Source organism: Hipposideros armiger, unplaced genomic scaffold (genome assembly GCF_001890085.2).
Source record: "Hipposideros armiger isolate ML-2016 unplaced genomic scaffold, ASM189008v1 scaffold_195, whole genome shotgun sequence".
Lineage (NCBI taxonomy): Eukaryota > Metazoa > Chordata > Mammalia > Chiroptera > Hipposideridae > Hipposideros > Hipposideros armiger.
Window position 1 is genome coordinate 1,837,326 of NW_017731545.1, and position 20,730 is coordinate 1,858,055.

General features: G+C 40.2%; 1 protein-coding gene across 1 annotated transcript in view; it reads left to right on the forward strand.

The window, feature by feature from the left end:
• Positions 1 to 20,730, forward strand: part of CFAP61 (cilia and flagella associated protein 61) — a 323,912-nt gene that overhangs the window by 178,859 nt on the left and 124,323 nt on the right. Inside the window, exon 18 of the mRNA XM_019653120.1 lies at positions 14,511 to 14,638. Coding sequence (XP_019508665.1) covers positions 14,511 to 14,638 — 128 coding nt within the window. The remainder of the gene's footprint in view (positions 1 to 14,510; positions 14,639 to 20,730) is intronic.

The window sequence follows — 20,730 nt, forward strand, 5'->3', positions numbered from 1 at the left end:
TAAACAGTGATTTCCATTTTTAATAAAAAAAAACAGTGGATTCAGATAAGAGTTTAGCATTTTAAATATCCAAATGTTTGTAAACGGTTAAATATTTTACCTAGATGGCAGTTGGCCCCCCAGGAATTCCTAGGGAGGGCAATGTATCTGTTTAAGAAAAAAGGACAAAATGTTATTTTGAAGGCTCTACTTGACAGATGTGTAGAGTATAGAAATCTATGTATTATTAAATAATTCTTTATAATATGCTCAAGAATAAGCAATTTGTTAGCCTGTTTACGTTCTTACCATCTGGGTGCATTCTGTCATCCATCTGTTTCATGTAATTATGTAATTATCAATATAAGGAAAGAATAGGTGATACAATTAACAAGAAAAACTGATCCACACTAAAGAGTAAAAATGACAAGCATCTGTTGAATTGCTTTTTGTTTCTCTTCCTTCATTGTTAACTGTTTTATCATTTCATAGCTACGTTCAGGCTGTCAGCTTGTATCACACCCTTAGGAGAGCTATATATGCCATGCTATTCTCTCTCTCTCTCTCTCTCTCTCTCTCTCTCTCACACACACACACACACACACACACACACTATGCAGTGGCAGAGTGAGTGATTAATAAAGTATAGGAACTGACACAACTTTGAAAGAAATTAGCAAGGCTTTCTTGGTCTTGTTCCTTGATTTTCTACCTCTGGGAGAACCATGCTAGTCATTTCCAGAACATGTAATATAACAGCTAGAATTCTAGGAAATACTTAGATTAATTAGTGACAGATGGACGTGCAGGGCAAGTGTGTGGCCCTTTCACAGGATATTGGATAGAGAAACTACTTTAGAAGAATTCCCCTACTTGGTGCTTTTGTTTTATTGTGCAGACGCAAGCAGTACATGTTATTTCATAATACTACAAGAACCCCAGTGGATTGTGTTAACTTCCACATGTTCCCACTAGAGGTAGTCATTGGAGTAGTTAAGGGCAGTAATGGAAAGCAAGTGGCCACCCACCCTCTGTCTGTCCAGCCCAGCCTCCGAAGAACTTCTGTGACTTGGGACCAGCAGAGGGATGCATGTGTGTGTTCATGGAGGGGCATCACAGTGATCTCTCCATCCCTGTAAACCCTACCCCAGTTCCCCCAAGGGCCGATGCTCCCCACAGAGGTTCTCCCCACCATTTGAGGAAGCCAGCACATCAAGAAAGGAAAAACCCCCTGGGCCCATTTAGATGACAGTCAGTATTAGAGAGAAGGCATTGAAATCTCAACACCTCCTTCCACTGATTTAGTAATCAGAAACAGGACTACCATGCTGGCCTCCTGACATGTTTTGCAGACCACCTTCCCCTCTCCCTACAGGGAGGGACAGGCCTGCCGGAGTGCTCTCACCAGCTTCCTATTTAGGATGTGTGTCTGTGAGCGGGGGATAGTTGAGAGATTGGCATCCGAGTGCTGCATAACGCTACACAAAACTACAGAAGAGCTCTCACCGAGGAATTAAAACTCACTCACAAACTGAGCTAGAAATCCAATTCAGCCATTTCTTGACTTCTGCCTAAAACTAACTTTTTTAAAACAGTGCTGCTCACTGAACTTTGAGCTTATTCTGTTTCCTCTTGCTAGGTGATGATTTTACGTGTTGATTTTACATCCTCCTCATAGCACCCATGACAGAGCCTCTTGAGCACACGGCCTGGGAACAGGCATGGTTTACAGGCTGACCTCCTATGTGAGTAGGTTTGTTGTAGGGCAGCCACTGGCTTCCCGTCTTCATTGCTGTGTGTCCAGGAAGAAAATAAATAACTAGTTCACACCTAGTTTTCTCTTTGATCCTTTGACTCAAACAGTATTCTTTGATAAATCCTCTATAAAGCTAATAACCATCCCCCAGTCTACCTGCAGTTTGAATTATTTCCAAGGTTTTTTGTTTGTTTGTTTTGGTTTTTTTTGTTTGTTTGTTTATAGCAATGGATACCCATAAAACAAGCTTACAGGAGAAAATTACTGGGTACCCTGTTGGGAGAGTATTTTAAAGGAGTAAGTAATGGGGATAAATGTGGCTAGATTACTCAAGGGATTTAGTGAGTTTTGACTTTATATTTGTTTCCTTAATTTAAAGTTAAAATGATTTAATTGCAACCATAACTGACTAATCCATTAAGGATTTAAAGGAAAGAATAAAATTTGATTCCTATAGAACCTTTCTTTTGTCATTTCTAGTTTTGAAAGGCTTTACTAATGATGTTTTTTTCAAGAAACATTTCAGTTTATGTTTTTGAGTTTTTTAACAAAAGAGCATAGAATGGTGGTTCTTCAAGAGAAAATTATTATAAAAGAGCTATTTACATATATATTATAATCAATTGAAAAGTAAAATTTTTTTTAAAAATCTTTGTTTCTATACTAAACCATATTAAAAATCATTAAAGCTTAGACTAAATGGTTTTCATTTAACCCTCAAAAGTGGCATTAATTTTTCAAGTGGTAACTGTTGCTTAAGATGCTATTGTGCCTGTGTGATAAATGTTTAATGCTTTGGTAGTACATGCATGGCTTAAAATCCATTATTTATTGCACCTTCGCTTGCCTGGCAAAGGTGATGATTTTATAGCCCCAGCAGTCATGCAAACACATTTATACCAAACCAATGACTGATAATAAATTTCCTTACTGTAAATGTCAGTGGGTTTCATGTGTTGCTGCCATTACATCTTGTTTGGAAGCTGAATGCTACACAGTTATGGGAGGCACCAGATGGTGTCATTAACACGAACGCTGGGACTGTTTACCACTGATGTGCATGTGAGAAATTAAAAGTCCGGGGCCTGTCTTTGCACTGAGGCGTGATGTCAGTGGTGCACAGGTGTAAAGACAGTGCAATATGCTTGCCTGTTCCTTTCCACCCCACCAAAAGTGATTCCAGGGGGTTTTTGGAAAATAGTTTTGTGTTGAATCTGAGGTGTGATAAAAAAGTACAGTGAATGTTTAAAATTTTTTAAATGTATTACAGTAAAAGACACATTGCCATTAATCCCCCTCAAAATGCTCCCCCTGGCTTCAAACACACTTATCCCACTGTTCTTGCCACTTTCTGAAGCAGTTCCGAAGTCCTCTTTCAGGAGTGTCTTCAGTTGCACCATTCTGGCTGCCTCGATGTTGTGAATCATTTTGACTTTGGGGAAGAACCAGAAGTCTCACAGTGCCAGGCCCAGTGAATAAGGTGGATGAGGACACACCGTAATGTTTTATTTGACAGAAATTGCTGTATACCAGAAGCCATGTGTGACATGGAGCATTGTCATGATGGAGGATGAAGTGAAGACACTCCTGAAAGAGGACTTCCAGAACTGCTTCAGAAAGTGCAAAAATGATGGGATAAGTGTGTTCGAAGCCGGGGGGGGGGTGTATTTTGAGGGGATTAATGGCAACATGTTTTTTACTGTAATCATTTTCTTTTTATTTAAACATTCACCATATCTTTTGATCACACCTTGTATATACAGAGTGAGCAAAGGGGAACACTTTCCCAGGGACTCCTGCTTGACTTTGTATATCGAGCCTTAATCACCCTGACAGTCACCCTGCCATCCCGTAAGTGGTGCCCCTGTGAGTAGCAGGCCAGCTCCCCTTTTAGGCCTCCCAAGCATGGCATGGCCTTTTGTGTTAATTAAGCAAGATGATTTTTGCTGTGGGGGGTTTTGTTTTGTTTTGTTGTTGTTGTTCTGTAACATCAGATATCTTAAATACTTAGTATTTTGGAAAAGTTTCCATTGAGAGCATGGAATTAATGTTTCTAAAAACTGCTGTCAAAATCATCAGGAATTGGTTCAAAGACTATGGATAAAAAAAAATTAGAAATTTTCTGTACCAAATTCTTCCATGCAATGGGCTGTCTTTTCACAGGAATTAGCAGTGGAGCCAAGACCTTTACTTTCCCTGCTCTGACGTGAAATATCTGAATGACTGAAAGTAGCCTCCCAGGTTTTATTAAGATGTTCTCCTCCACTTTTATTTTCCACTGGCCACTCACATTTATTGTATTTCAGCTTTCTTCCTGTTGAGGTTTGTGCTTAGTTCTCTACCAAGCTCTGTTTTCATTTCAAACAAGCTGGGTTTGTTTTATTCCTCCCTTTAAGTCCTTCCCTTGAACCAAGAGGCTCTCCCATTGATTCTGACCAGATTCCTTTGTTTTTAGTCTTAGCATTCTCCATGGGAATTTTCAGAAAGCTTATTCTTTCAAAACAATTGTGCATTGCTCTTACAAAAACCGAGTGAACCTTTTGGTGTGCAGAATATTGAAGTCATGGAAAGAGAATACAAACCATTGTTTGCATTGAGATGAAAGAGATATACTTAATTTCTTCAAACTAACTCAGAGACACAACTGGATGTCAACAGAAATAATGAGCCTAATTGAAAGACTAAAAGTGTGTATGAAGGCACACCGTAGAAGTTAAAAATAGAGTCATGCATTTTTGTTTGCTTGTGGAACATGCAAGTGTATGTTGAAAATATCCAGGAGAATAAAACAGAAATAGTGGGGAGACAGCAAGATTGGAAAGTTGTATCTGTGGAACAACATTCACTAGGACAAGTTCTCAGGAAAATGAGTTCTTTTCTTCCACCACTGTCATTTTCCTAGCAAATAAATCAGAAGCCTAAAGCAGCAGTGCACACAGCTACACTGCCAACAAGCAAACAGCTCATTCCCTGGGGAATAAAAAGTTCTCACCTTTCTCTGTGTCGAGAGTTGGGAGGTGGCGGCATGGACATGGTTGGTCCTTGGCTTTCTCTCCCAGCCTTCTCTCCTGACCCCTCCTCTTCCCCCTAAGTCCCTCTATTTCTGCTTCCATGCAGGACCATTCTGCCTTCTCAGGACATTACCTGAAAATGCATTTATAGAGACACGTCTGTACTTCAGTGGGCTGTGTCACCCTTCCAGACCCGTGCACTGGCTTTTCCTTCTCATCCAGAAAGTTGTTCTCTCCCTTCTCCAACTGGAAATATCTTATTGATCCTTCTAAACCCAGCTCAGCTATCACTTTCTGCCATCCTAGACCAGCCAAACCTCCGCTGATTCCATGGCTTCCCAGCTGAGTCCAGATGAGCTGCCTAGCTTAACACAGCCTAAACTGCTGACCCACAGAATCACGGGGTAGATGAATGCTTGTTCTTTTACTCCACTAAATTAAACAGCAGTAGTTTCCCAATACACTGCACATATCACATGTACTGCTTTTTTTTGTTGTTTACGTGTCTTTTTCCCAACCTAATGAGAATTCCTTAAAGATAAAAACCAGGCCTCATTCTTAACTCAGTGCTTAGGCCAGTGCTTGGCATATGGCAGATGTTCACTATGTATTTGTTGAATTAAAATTGTTGAATTAAGCTCTGTGTTAAGGTTTTGATGGTAGGATTTCAGGCATTGAGATTCTGAATGGGCTATCTTAATGCCCTCAGAATCGCTCCACATATCCAACTGCTTTCTCCACCGATATGTTGCCAGAATATTGAGTTTCAAACAAACAATCCCTCCCCCGCAAAGTTGCTTCTCTAGACAGGGAAATGACTAAATGTCAACTGCCCATGCATCCCTGATAAACCACATGTCCCACTCTTTATGATGTGAGATGGAAAGAGAATAATGGCAGGGCAGCTGGTTAGCTCAGGTGGTTGGAGCGCAGGCTCATAACACCAAGGTTGCCGGTTCAATTCCCACATGGGCCAAGGGGCTGCGCCCTCCACAACTAGATTGAAACAACTACTTGACTTGGAGCTGATGGGTCCTGGAAAAACACACTGTTCCCCAATAAAAATTTCTTAAAAAAAGGAAAGAAAGAGAGTGATGGCCTGAAGTCCTCTTTCTTTAAGCAAATGATGTTCAGACAGATGATACTTCACCCATTCTCCACAAACCTTCCTTTTTTTTAAGAAGTGAAAACAACCAAGAATACAACTTTTTCCATTTAACAAAAATCTCAAGAGAATACACTTATCACCAATCATTTCATATATTTCTCAGATTTAGTACCTAACCATTAAGACATTCAAATTCTATATTATAAGGATATATACACATGTATGCATTTTTTTAACTTTATTGGGGAACAGTGTGTTTTTCCAGGACCCGTCAGCTCTAGGTTAAGTCATTGTTTTCAGTCTAGTTGTGGAGGGTGCAGCTCACTGGCCCATGTGGGACTCGAACTGGCAACCTTGGTGTTATGAGCCCGCACTCTAACCACCTGAGCCAAGCGGCCACCCTACATATATGCATTTTATATTTAACATATGGAGGACCATTTTTGTTACCTATAGGAAAATACCATTTCAGAAAGGCATTAACAGGGCATTCCATCACTTTTGAATTTGAGTGTTTTTCAAAACCTTTAAGAGTCTTTTTATTCCATTATAAGTGGGTCTTTCATGGGAAAATAAAAATTGAGAATGATTAGGCAGCAAGATGTTAAGTCAATGAGTTTTTTTTAAGAGACACATATGTAATGTAGTAGTAATTTGTGCTTTTAAAACAATGCAAGTCAGGTAATTGATTCTGCAAACCATTTCCTGCCATAGATTCATTTCACTCCTGCCCTTCTCTCTGTGTTCACCCCAGAGAAGTCATTTCTCCAGTTTGTGGCCAACACTGTATTGAAGATGATACCTGGAGTGTCAAATAGCTGAAATATAACAGGATTTGGTTAATGTGATGCAGAGGCTCAGAGGACCTTTCTAAACACTTAACACTGCTCTAGGTGGGAAGGGAGGGATGTGGAGCCATTTGAGGTTATCTTGGTGCACAAGCTAGTATGGCCTGTATTGGGGATCAATAAATCTCTGTGTCTCTGAAAAGCAGGCAGTGGATCTCCCTTGCCAATGTATATTGTATCAAAGCAATCATATTTTTAATGATTGTGTGAGCTACTTGTTTGGGCTGTTATTTAATTAGAAACAAGTGAATTAATCACCTTTATCAAATCTAAGATGCTATCAATTATATATCTTTATTTTATGTACTATTAAGGAAAAACTGTAGCCAATAAACTGTGACACAATGTCTTAATGAGAGTCCTGAACAGAATATGATTCAGTCATATAAGTCTTATTGCTTTCAAATTTCTTTCATCTATTCAAAGAGGCAATCTATGTTACCTTCAACTGCATTGCTTGCTGTGTGATGGGGAAAAAACAACAACAAACTTTTGCCTGTGTCTCAGTAACAAAATGTAACATGGCTGCATCTGCTTGTAGATATCTGTCATCCTTTATTTGTTCCTGTAAAGCACTCAATTACAAGAAAATATGGAATTACAGCAATTCCTCCAATGGCTAATATTTGCTTCACTAATATAAAATTTGCACCCCGCTGCTCAGTTTCCAGGCCTTTATTGGAACACAATAATTGTTCATTTCAATGCCAGATCATGCTGTAATCTTTTTGAAAACATTGACATCAGCAGTTAAACTCAACACATGTTGTCACATAATGCACATCACTCTCCAAAGTGATGACACTGTACAGCCTTGACCAAGCCATCCATGCACAGGAAAGGAGAACTGTGCCACTATCTGGCTGACTGCAACAGTTAAGATGATGTTGACTATGTGGCTAATTTCAGGCATGCTAACATGTGGGGGGGAAATACATCCTAAAATTGATGAAATCCAGTAAAGTCACTCAACTAAACTTCCAAAACACTTTTTTTCCTAATATAAATGTATAGAATGATTGCAAGTGGATGTCATAGGGTGACAATAATTTTAACTTTTTAAAATATTTGCAAAATAATGATAATAGCCAGGTAGTGACTATGGGTATAAGAGGGATTGGGACAGATGGAGTTGATAAGAGAAATATAAGAAAATGCACATTAAGGAAATTTATGCATTGAATTTATAAAGGCTTAAAAAACTACAGCAAAGACCCCTAGTTGCCTCCAATGTCCATCCCTATATCTAAAGGCTATATATTCCTATATCCTTTAGCCTTGATAATGGGACCTCAGTTGAATAAAATGCATCCAATGCATCCAATTAAGAGCATATGTTTCCCACCTCCTTTGCATCTTGCGTGACCAACTGACTCAGCTTGGGCCCCTGAGATAGAAGTAGAAATAGTTGGAATGGGAATTCCGGGAAGGCTACTTAAAGGGTATGGCTCAGCTGGGAGGAAAGCCCTTTTATTTTTTCCTCCCTTCTCTTTATTGCTAAGAAGATGATGGCTGGATCTCCAACAGCCATTCGGGGCTGTCCTTGAGGATGGAAGCCCTGCACTAGGTTGGGGAGTAAAGCAGGTAGAAGTATGAGCCTTTGATGAGTTTAGGCACTGGCCCAATAGTCCTGGACTACATGTTTTGAGATTCCTTTTGCATAAGAGAGAGATCATCTTCTGTATACTATTTTCTGTTTAAGCTGGGTTTTCTGTTGTATGTAGCCAAGGCCAGCCCTCATTGACAAAGGCGCTCCCTTTCTTCAGCTAGGATTCAATCTATGTGAGAGACTGCCACAAGAATCTATTAAGCTCCCACTGCTTGCTTTGGATAGTGAAGAAGAATAGGAAAGAATTAAAAGCATCATAGTTTTTTAAAGAAATAACGATTATTCACAGGTAGTATTATTAGTAATTTTGCCAAGGCAAATTAGTGCTTCATTCGCTTCCCAAACATTCAATGAGTACCTAGAGTGTGCCTGGTGCAATGGTGGGAATGCCACAGTGAGCAGATCACATAATAACCACAGCCCACTCTGCCCAATGTTGCATGATTTTGAGTATGCTGTTTCCCATGTTAAGAAAGCAAGCCAGAAAGCATACTCGAGTCATCATTACCCTCAGCAGATATCGCAGATGGAACAGTGTGCATTTTTCTGAAGTGCTGGAGTTACACAAAGTGTTAGCAGCTACCCATTCCCCAACAGAGAATCCTTCCCAAAAATGAGGCTCAAAACCATGGCATCTTGACAGCCTTCTCACGCCCTGCTGGGACAGAGGTGAGAGTTCCTATCATACTTTTGAACCTCTTTAATTATTTTAACAGAAATGGTTTCAAAGTTGCATTTTGTATCTGTGGAAGAGATTTCTAAATTATTTCTAAGTCCTCTTTTTGAGCGTCTATATCTTTTTACCCTTTATTTATTTGGTAAATATTACAATAGTTTGTCCCAAAGAGGTCAACTGGTGAACTCTGAAACTGACACTGATATTTATAGCACTGTCAATCTGTCATCATTTGTTCAATCAAATTGGGAAACAGAAGTTTTCTCAAAAAGAAAAGAGAGAATGAAAAAGCGTTAAGTAAAAAATTATATTTATAAAGCAAAAATAGGCTTATTAAGAATTTCAGAAATTCTATTCCTAATGGCTTTGAATCTCTCCATCTTCCATTTTCCTTGCATAAACAGAGCGTCTTTGAAGTCTTTGGAAGCTTTCTGTAAGAAAAAAAAATACACACACACACACACACACACACACACACACACACGGGTGTGGAGCTGAAAATTGAGCTCATTGTTTTGCCCTTTTAAAATGTGTTTTTGAAAAAAAAATGTGTTTTTGGAAGATTTGCCTTTCATATTGCAGATGGGAGAGAGGATGTGCAATTTTATCTTGTGTAATATCTTTGCCTGAAAAGCTCAAAGTATTTGTAGACATTTTTTTAATGAATAGTTCCCATGTTTGCCTGCTGAGGAAGGCAGGGATTTGTGTAATTTACTTCCATTTTATACCTGAAGAAACTGATACTTAAAGAAAAGAGGCTCAGAATTTCAGCCAGTAGCAGAATTAAGAAAACAGGCCCAAATCTTGTCACCAAGCTAATGATGCCCAGTCTGATACTCCTGGAGGTTGAACATGACCTCCAAACGAAATAGTAACATTAGAAAAATTTCACCATAGATATTGTCATGTTCCAGTTTATATAAACCTTGCATTTATTATGTGGGATCATTTGCATTTATTTTTACTGCTTTCTAGTTTACTGGCCTATGTATAACTTTAGTAACTTCTGATTTTGGATCTGTTATTGAAATTAAGTTTCAGTACTACTTTTGTAGTCATTCTAAATGCATAAGAAAAACCAAACCAGATGTGGAAACACAGAACTCAGGTCTGTTTATATCAGATACAATTATATTTTGACCAAGTTTTTGTACACACAGAGCAGTTAACAAACGTGCATAAAACTCAATACTATGTATTTGAAGTTTCTTGATAAATGTATGTGAATCATGGCATAAGCTCAACTGAGCATGTATATCAATATCATTTTTATGAAAGAGATCAAATTGAATCCTAAGTAGTTATAATTATATCTAAATGATTTGGTCATTTAAGCAACTGGAAAACAACCAACTAAAATAATTAAATTGGTATAAATTATGTCAACATCCTTTAAGGAGCTCATGAAATGTAAAGTTAATATATCTATTCTTTCATTGTTTATTGAATGTCCAAAATGATGGCAGGAATGATTCTGATAAAACAAAACAAAAATAGATGTTTTTGACCTCAAGAAGCAATCTAGGTAGACAGTGGGAAGCAAACCAAATAAATTAATAAAAGTAACTAAAACCTCTCCAATGGCTCACTCACTCACATGTACGACGTCTACTGTTTCAGAAGCTCATAGGAAATTACAAATAAATAGTTTAAAACTTAAACATGTGCTCATTTCTATTCCCTATTTTCTCATCTCAACTCCTTCCCTCTCCCACCTGACCTTTGTTGTCCTTTCCCTGGAATCCTCAGGTCTTTGTCACCCTCCCCCACCTCAAGCTCAACTCTAGAATTTCCTAACAGGGGTATCCCATATTATTATTCCTTCTTCTTCTATCTAAGGGATGGGACTTAAGGTTTGTATTTTAGACTCATTATGAGACTTATTATCAATTTTAAGGAACATTTCTTTTAGTCTTAAAAGGTCAGCTTACACACCATGATAAATGGTTTATTCCTTCTTACTGGAGTACAAGCTAAACTCCTCCTTTAAAATCATCCTTTTGTCTAAAAACGCTAACTAGTGTCATTAGAAAAAATAGAATTATAAACATCTGAAAGGACATAGAGGTAGGAATCTGAGCCCCCACTCATTACTGGTACAGTATGTAGCTAAATAGCTTACAGAGCCTCCTCTGTTTTACCTTTGAAATCATTTACTATTACAAGGCACATACAATTTCTGTCTATAAAATATGAGTCAACAAATAGGCTTTTATTTTTACTTTACTATGAAGGAAATAAAAAACAAAAACTCAAAACCAGACCTCCAATGCATGGGGACATTTTTGGTAGATGTTCAGACCAAGAAAAGGAGGCTCGTGCCCTGGAGGGCTCAGAGGGTCTTCCATACCTGTTTTTCTTTACCATGAACACCTGTAGTTCAAAGAAACATAAGGAAGGAAATATTCTGCTTTCCTTTAAAAATGACTTGTGTTTCCTGCTTATGGGCAAAATAAGTGCTGAATAGAACAGCCGAAGCCGTCTTCATTTGCAGTGTCACTAAAAAAAACATTTCCAGGCTGGGAAGAATTTTTTTCAAGGTATTTAAAATCCATCTATCCTAACAAAAGAAAAATGTGTGGTTTTTTTCAGGTCACTTCATCATACTTGATGATAAATATGTTTTTAATTAAAGCCTGGGCTCAAAATTGGGTTTACTGAGAGTCATTGTGATGCCTGATCACTCCCCTGAGACACCCACCATCATTGATACCAATGTTAACTCTTGACACCCCGAGGCCACTGTGTGTATTCAGTGGTTAGAAAGGTGATTTCTGAGGCCTGGCAGGTGTTGGCGTTAAAGCTTTTGTGTGGGAAACAAAAGCCATTCTGTTCTGTTCCCCAGCCGCCTTTGTATCATTGATACAGGAGCTGTTTCATAAATGGGGTATGATTCTTTACCAGGGAATTTCATTAGTGCCCATGTTTCAATGTTAACATATGCTTCTGGACAGCAGAGGGGAATGTCTGAATGTAGGTCCTATGAAAGGAATCTTGGGCTCTGACCTCTGTTAAGATGCTAGCATTTTCATTCTGTTAATTACTCCTGTGATTAGATGCCATCATACCAACATCTATGCTTCCTATGTTCCTTTCCCTGAGCCACCAGACCCAAGGCCAGCTAGAGGGAATTTGCTGCCAGCCTGCTTGTCTTGGAAATTCATCAGAACACAGTACCTGGTAGCACCCACATGTATCAGTTTTAACTAGTTTTCTCACAGAAATCCTCATTGTCCTGTCCTGGTAAATTCTCATAGAGCAGATCAGAGTGATATTTATTTGAAGAACACTTTTGACCCAAATGGTAGCATATTCATTATTGTCATTTAGAAAGAGTATCAGTCTCATAGAAAAGAAACAAACTGGCCTAAACAATCAAGGAAATGTGGTGGGTTGTGTCGTTCTCCCCAGCTGTTCCTCCCTCCCTGGGCTGTTCCCTTGCTCTGTGATTTTGAGGTTCCTCTCACTACAGATGGGTCTACTTCCCCACTTCATGGAAGTTGGGCTCAGCCACATGACTTGTGCTTTCACCAGGCTGAAGAAGTATTGCTCTTTCTCACTGTTTACACGTCTACCATTGCCATGAGAAGAACACACCCTAGCTCTCTCATCAAAAAGATATGAGGCCAATCTGGAATCTGCAAGTTGGAGCTAAACCCAGCTGAATCCAGCCTACATCAGTCTACTTCCAACTGACCCAGCATTGCATGAGTGAGGATAGATGGCAATTGCTTTAAGCCAATGCTTAAATGCTTTGGGGTAGTTATGTAGCACTATTGTGGCAATAGTTGACTGATATGTATTACTCATATAACTGAAGATTCCAAAGGTAGCACGGGTTTCAGGTAGTGTTTGAAAGGAATTCCTATTCTATTTCTTACGATTCTTTTGGGGTGTCAACCCAGGATGGTTTCCCTCATGATAGTATGACAACTATATCATTTCAGGCTTCACTTCTGTACCCAATACCATCTGAAAGACAAGAGGCTTCTCTTCTCTAACCATCATACAAAAGTCCTAGGCTTCACTATGATTAGGCTAAAGTAAATCATATGTCTCTTCTAGGCCAATTGTTGAGCAAGGAGAGTGAGATTATTTGACTTGGTTTATGTCAATCAGAATCCTCTCAAGGGTGGAAGTGGGCTCAATCTCTTTCAAAATCCATAGTGTGTTTCATTAAAGGTAGGAATGGGGGTGGAACAGGTGCTGAGAGGCACCAGCAGTGGTAATTACAGAGAGAATCTAAAATTTCCAAACTTTGTTTTAAATTTCTATTAATAAATTATTTGGTTCAAGACGTTTTCTGCCTCCATGTTTCTAGGATAGCTAGAGTTAGAGAAAGAATTTATCTTCTTGAGCTTACCTGTTAACTGGTAAATGGAAAAGCATGTGCCACACCTATGCCACCTTGGGCACAGGAAGATGGGAGCTCAGCTTTACATAGGACTTTACCATTAACCCACTGGACTCCCAACTCCTGATATCTTAAGATTTTAAGAAAATTAAAAATAGTTTTGGCCTACTAGAATTTGAAGATCCCTGACCTAGAGGATGAGTTAATGCTGATGTAATGAGAATTTAACTGAGTAGGGTACATTGGTAAGGATGTCATTCCACTGACTTGTGGCCTCCATTATTTCTGATAAGAAGTCAGCTGTAATTCTTGTTATTGTTCAGACACATAGTAAGCATCAAATAAAAATATGTGTTGAATTAATGAATTAAAAATAGAAACAAGGTCTTCTGACATAGTTTAATATTCTTTCAAGAATATCCCACCGCTTGTTTGTAAAACCTCCCTTGTACATTCAATCCCCCACACCCCACCTCCCAAAGCTTCTGCAGGAACATGAATCAAACAAATTATCAATCCAGGTAACTTTTGCAAACATAGACAATTAAAGTGATCACCAGTTAATTTCTGTGCTTCTAAAGGTCCTCTCTGAGCAATCCTTATCACCTAACATGTTTTTGTCATTCAGCAAGTGTTTATATGTCATTCTACAAATATTACTGAACACCTACTATGCCCAAGGTACTGTGTTAAGTAGAGAGAGTGAAGGATGCAAAATTGAATAAAAGATAGTACTTGCCTTCAAGTACTCAACTATTATAATCTAATTGTTGTTCAAGGTTTTAGGGAAACCTTGGACAACAGGAAAGACTTGGGACCTTTCATGAAACTAGATTCTCAGGGAACAACGTGTTTGTCTTCTTTACCTTATCATCGCTAATCATAGTGGGCCTCAGTTCTGTACGAAACATTCATCAGCATCAAGGCAAAAATGATCTAAACCAAGAACTTTGATGTGAACCAGCCTAGGTATTAGGAATATTCCCATATTCTTAAATTAATGTTGTAAAAATACCTTCCCATAAATTTCACCATGGTTGCATGGGCTCTATTCGGTTTGATTTGCTGATAATGTTCTAGTTAAATAATTCCACATAATTGCCAATTTGAGAGTACATACTAAGCTACATTTTCCTAAAGTCCCTCTTTCTCTTTGTATTTTTTTTTAGTTGAATTTTGCCTTGAACCATACAAACAGAAAACTAACACTGGAACCTAAAATAACTGTCAATGCCAGGATTGTTGTGGTTGGTGCATCCAGTGTTGGACTTTCTTTCCTGGAGACATTGGTATTTTGGTGAGTTTTTTTACTTTATTTGTTTGTTTTTAAAGGGTCCTTCTCTTCCTTGCCTGAGAAGGTATTTTGAAAGAACAGAACTGAGTTTGCTTGTCACTCCACACATCTTGCCTTTGTGGATTAATGAATCAGTGGGATATTTTAGACCAGGGGTTGGCAAACTGTAGCCCCCAGGTCAAGTCTGGCTTTCCACCTGCTTTTGGAAATAAAGCTTTGTTGGAACACAGGCACACTTATTTATTTATGTGTGTCTGTGTCTGTTTTTTTTATATAACAGCAGATTTGAGTAGCTGCAACAGAGACTATGTGTGCTTCAGTGCCTAAAACACATACACTCTGACCCTTTCCAAAAGAAGTTTGCCACCCCTATTCCATACTAGCGTTCCCCTTATTGGCCAGAGCATCTGTTAAAGGGTTGGCTTTCCAGAACCTACACCAGATGTTCTGAATCAGAAACTCTCAGGGAGGGTTCTGGGAACCTGTATATTAACAGGTGTGCCATACAATTGGGCTGGTTGGGAACCAGTTTTGACTTTATGCATCACAAATAGGCTGGCAGAAATGGCAGACAGGCCAGGACCTTTCTTTCAACCCCTGCATTCTGGGTGCCAGGGAACAGAGTAAATCCCGCAGGGAAGATTGCGGCTTGTGCATCACTTTGATGAAATTTCTTATCCCCAAAGCATAAACAGGTTTCATTTCAGAGCCAATATTCTTTAGAGGTGGTTCCTGAGGAGTCTCAGCTTCCCCCGACTAGCTCTCCATATGCTCATTGAAGCTCAACATCTCCATCACAGGAAGAGCCCTGAGTTATTGTCCAAGAATTTGGATTCATAGCCTGGTATCACCACCACCTGACACAGAACCCTAGATGTGTTGCCTAACTTCTCTCAGACTCAGCCTCCTCACTTGTGTTTTTAAAAGTTTCACGAGTGTTTTAAAAGACCTTGACTTTGGGGAACCACAGATTCCTGAATTAAGAATTCAACTTTTTCCAAATCTTTTGCTCAGGATCACATGAGAAACTTTAGCAACTGTTTAAAATTACAAGTGCTAAGAGGCAAGCGGAAGATGGGAAAAAGCAGCCCCACCATGACTCCTCCGGAAGCTAGCAAAGTTGTGAGGGGTTAGACAAAGAAAGGGATGGAGGAAATGACCCCTAAAAGGTATTTGTACCTGGTTTATATGGAGATGAGATAACACCAAATGGTTATTTTGATCATTTGATATTACAATAACCAGATAATGATTTTTTTCACCTTCCAGCCAATTTGTTCCGTTATCTGGAACATACTCTTAGTTAACCAGAAATATGTCCCATGTCATTACTGAAATTAGCAGTGGAGTTCACGGGTTTTAAATATTGTGGGCAGTTTACAGGGATCTTTCTTTGGAAGAAGGAAATACTGAGAAGCACCCAGACATATCCATGTTCCTCTGTGTGCTACACCATAGTTTGAGGCTTTTACTTGTTCTGATGGGTTTCTTTATCTAAGACTCTGAACAAGTTGTATACAACCATTTTTGAATGATGAATTATAAGGATGGAGTTGTGAAATATAGTAGTCAAGAAGTTATAAACAGGTCTTAAATCTTAATTTAGCTATATACTTAGTCATTATGTTTTATTTAAATGATTTCATTAAGACATATACATGTAATTCTCTTTTTGCGGAATCAACTTAGATTTAATAAACACAAGTATAAATGTTGATGTAAGTACTTGGTTGATTAAATTCTTCAATCAGGCAGACCTTTTTAAAGCATTTTAAAGTACTCATAATTCTCTAGCATCATCACATAGATTACATACACTAAAAATAGACTGGTATCAGTTTACGGATCTCTAATCCTTAAGAGAGGAAATAGTTTTCTCATTATTTTCTCTAATTATTTTAAATTAGCAATCACCATAGTAACCTGCTGCATACTTTACCAGTTTAACTGCCATTGGAACTAGATTTTATAAATGATTTGAGCTGGAATGAAATTGAAGAAACACAGTTTTAACCAAACACTGAACCCCCCAGTGAAGATTAAATCTACGTTTTAAAGGCAAGATTCAGAAAACTCGCTCTCCTTATACCCCTGCGCTGCATTATCTAACTCAGCTGGGGCACTGCAGTTCCTGGAAACCCATTTGAGGCCCAGTACAGCAACTTCTTTTTCCAGAAAAACCGGTAATCTGGTTGTCTGGTGACAAAGAAGACACAACTCTTCGTTGTATTATTTACATGCAAAAAATTACAAAGCACATTTGGTCTCCTCTTCAAAGGACACCAAACAGTAGTCCTTGCATCAATTCTTTGCCCTTGTCATATCCTTCTTTCCCCAGGTACCAAGGTGCTACTGGGGAGCTGACATTTTTGTACCCAAAGTTACCAACTAATACACTAGGATGTGGGGAGGGAATATTGAGGGATGTTTTGATTTTTTTTTAATACAATATTTTATCTGGTCCTCAGCTGCTACCCAGCCACAGTAACATCTGCACAAACACACCTTCTCGTCTTTGGTTGTTAGGTCTGTAGGTCATCTGCATCTTCTTGTCCTTACTAGGACAAGGCCTTTTGGGCCCTCCAGTATCTGGTGACATGTGTGACAGGTGTTTTCGTAGGGACACACGCTAGCATCCCTTGTGGTTCTCCCCGTCCTCCTGGTCCCGGTGAATCCTCCAGCACTGGGATGAGTGGCAGCCCTGCCCTTAGAGCTTTGTGCCGCCTCCATCAACCACCCTGAGGACACTGACTGGCTGATGGAGAAGGACAGGACTGCAGGGTAATCCAGGTTGAGGGTGAGGCTTAACTAATTTGTCCCCTCCCCCACATAGAGGTCTTGTGCATTTGTCTTCTGAGGGTGCTGTGCCCAAGCAACTCTCTGGGAGCTGAAGGGGGAGCATATTCAGACCCCTACACCCCACCCTGTGGCCAGTGTGGGCTCCAGCTGTGTACACATTCTGGCCTTCTTTCCCCACCTCATGCCCTGCTAGGTCATGGGCCCCAGGATGGGAGCCAGGAGCTGAGCAGGGAAGGACAGCAGGTGTGGGCCAGCGGAGGCAGTTTCTTGGGGTGGGGGTGGGGGAGCTGTGGAGGACAAACCCCCACTCATCCTATGGTGTAGAGGGCAGTGAATTAGAGGGGAAAGGCAGCTCTTAAGACATTTTTCTGTGAGTCAACTATGTTCTTCATCATACCCAAGACATTCAAGTGATGGACCTGAACTGTTTTCAAATTATGGTTCTTGTGGTTAATAGGTTGAGTTCCTTTGACTGCCTGGCTCTTTGGGACCGACAGGTCTTGGCTTGGGCAGTATAAGTGTTTCATATGCATATCCTTCTTGGTACTTCTATTAATAAGACTTCTTTAAAACCTCAAGCACTGGAAAAAACAAAAAGAACTCGGACTTGGCCATCAGCCTCCTCTGCTGCCAACCAGTGCTGTGACCCTGATGAGTGGTCCCATCCTCCGCGCCATGCTGGGGGAGCATCACAGCAGGGGACCTTCATGGTCGTGCCAGCCCAAAGGTGCTGTCACCCTAGGAACTCCACTAACCAACCGTATGTATCAGAGGTCCAAAGGGAATTCCCTATTTTTGGACCAACAACCAAGTCCAGAGGTGAGCTTCTATATTCTGTCAATGAAACACTATTTCCCAAAGGAGAGCTTTGCAATGAAGTCTGAAAGCTTTTTCCAAAAAGCTTAGGGCCTCTTTCTGCAAAGCTTACAGACTGATATTTTTACCAATCACTTTTTGCACCAAGTCCAGCCCTGGAAGTCCCCAAATGTAATACTTTGAATATTTCAGGCTTTCCACAAATGTACTCCAAAATCATTTTTAAAAAGAAATATGGAAAAACTATATCAGAAAAGGACCAGGGGCCGGCCGAATGTCGCATTGGTTAAGAGCTGGCTTGGGACGCCAGAGGGCCCCGGTTTGGATCCCAAATATGAGGGCCAGTGACACTGCCCTCTACAGCTAAGATGCTGAACAACAGCTCAACCTGGAGCTGGGCTGCCATGAGTCGCCGGCGACGGCGTAGGCTGCAGCCCCTGCTGCAGTGGGTTGCCATGGGCTACCATATGTAGCCAGCAGCCAGCGTGAGCGGCCAGCAGCCGCAGTGAGTGGCCATCCAGAAGTCAGCGACTGATCTGCCTCTCCTGGGAAGAGCGCAATGATGGTGCCAACTTGGGCCAGTGAAGCAACGTCCTCCACAACTAGACTGAAGAACAAAAGGACAGCAACTTGTCTGTTCCCATCCCCCAATTCCCCAATTAAAAAAAAAATACTTAATCTCAGTATGCAGTTGGTATGATCTTCAAAATCTTTAAAAAAGAAAAAAAAAAAAGAAAAGGGCCAGAACCAGGTCTATGAACTCATGTTTTACATGCTTTTCACTCACAGCATGGTCTGTGGACCAGCAGCATCAGCAGCGTCTGGGGGCTTATTAGAAATGCAGAAGCTCAGGCCCTGGCCCAGACAGTGGCCCAAATAGAGATATTCTTTCCCAGAATTACACTGAACAGCTTCTTCACTATTTCTTGGGCATGAACTCGCTGAGCTGAAGCAATTACTATTTTATTCTGTTTCAGCTCACTCGTGTCTATGCTTCTGTGTATTATATTATTTACTCCTAATTATGGAGCAGTTCCTTTTAATCCATTATTTTAAAATCCTTCCTAATTCAATTCTGATGTAAAGAATCTCTTGAAGAGCCTGTAATGGCACTGTAAAAATGCATCAATGAATCCTGGGATGACAGTGACTGAAAGCAGCCTGAGTGGTGTCCCAATGACCCTTTGTGTGACTAGAGAAACAGATCCTTTGATTCCCGGAAAGCATGGGTGGACACTGAAGGCCAAACTCACCTCGTCTCCCACTGGGAAGAGTTTTCTCCAAAAACCTACCAAATAAGCTCACCAAAGGATAGTCTCTAATTTTAAACCTGGACAATGGTCCCTCATCTGCTAACTATTGTAGAATAAATAGCTTGGAAGAGCAGGGCCTGTTTGCAAAGCTACAATTGTGACCGGATAACTGTAACTCCAGTTATCGGGTCACACAGGACCTCACAATATCTGGCGCAGCTGTGGGGCCTGGCATCAGTCAGCCAAGTGCTTAATTAGGCTTTTTATCTTTACATTTGTCTGAAGACATCCGAAACCTTCAGTGTGGCCTGTCACTAATTAGGTGACTAATTAAATAGTTAGTGCTTGCTTGCTGATCTCAGAGCAAAATCCCAATGAACAGGTTGGTGATTGTCACTGTTCCCTACTATCGGTCTCTGACTTATGAATCGATGGACATGTGCTTTCTGATGGCCCTTTGGGTACCAGGGCAAATGCAACATGTTGGCCAAGCCCATTTGAGGTACTGCTCTCTTCCGTGCCGGGGAGCAAGCAGAGATCAATGGGGCAGGTCACAAGCATCTCACGATATTGTTATGTTGGCATCACTATGGAACCTGTCAGAGGCCTATACAGAGGCCCTCTGGTGACTGGGGTGGGGGTGGGAGGGCAGGGGCAGTTATGTCAGACTCAGAGGCCCAGACTTCCCAGGCAAAAGAACCTGACATTCTGCCACCAAAAAATAATGACCTGGAGCTCTCCCCCATGTTGCTAATCACAATTTCGCTTCCTAATCTAATTCCAATATTTAAATATAATTAATGTTAAATGAAAGTATCTCTGTTTACTGAAATTATCCACTTCTGCTCATTTCAGGATAACTTTATCTGCAATAACCCACTTTAGAAACTCCCAGAACAAACGAAAAGTAAGACTCTTTGAGCAGCACTAGGCCTTTTTTGGAATCAGCTTACTGTCTTTTTTGTGGGTTTGTTGTGATGCTTTGGGGTTCAGGGCATTAAGTAGGTAATGCATTCTTCATGATCACACATAGTGCAAACCACACAGACTCAGACTGAGTAATAGACTCACTCATTCAGTTTCACCCTCTACTCTCATATTTTTTTCCAATGAGGACATCGGCACGTATCTTGGTTTGTGTTCCTTCAAGAACTGAAAACAAAGAATTTGAGCACAAGTAATTTATTTGGGAATGATCCCAGGGAGCTACCCAAGAGAGCAGGGCAG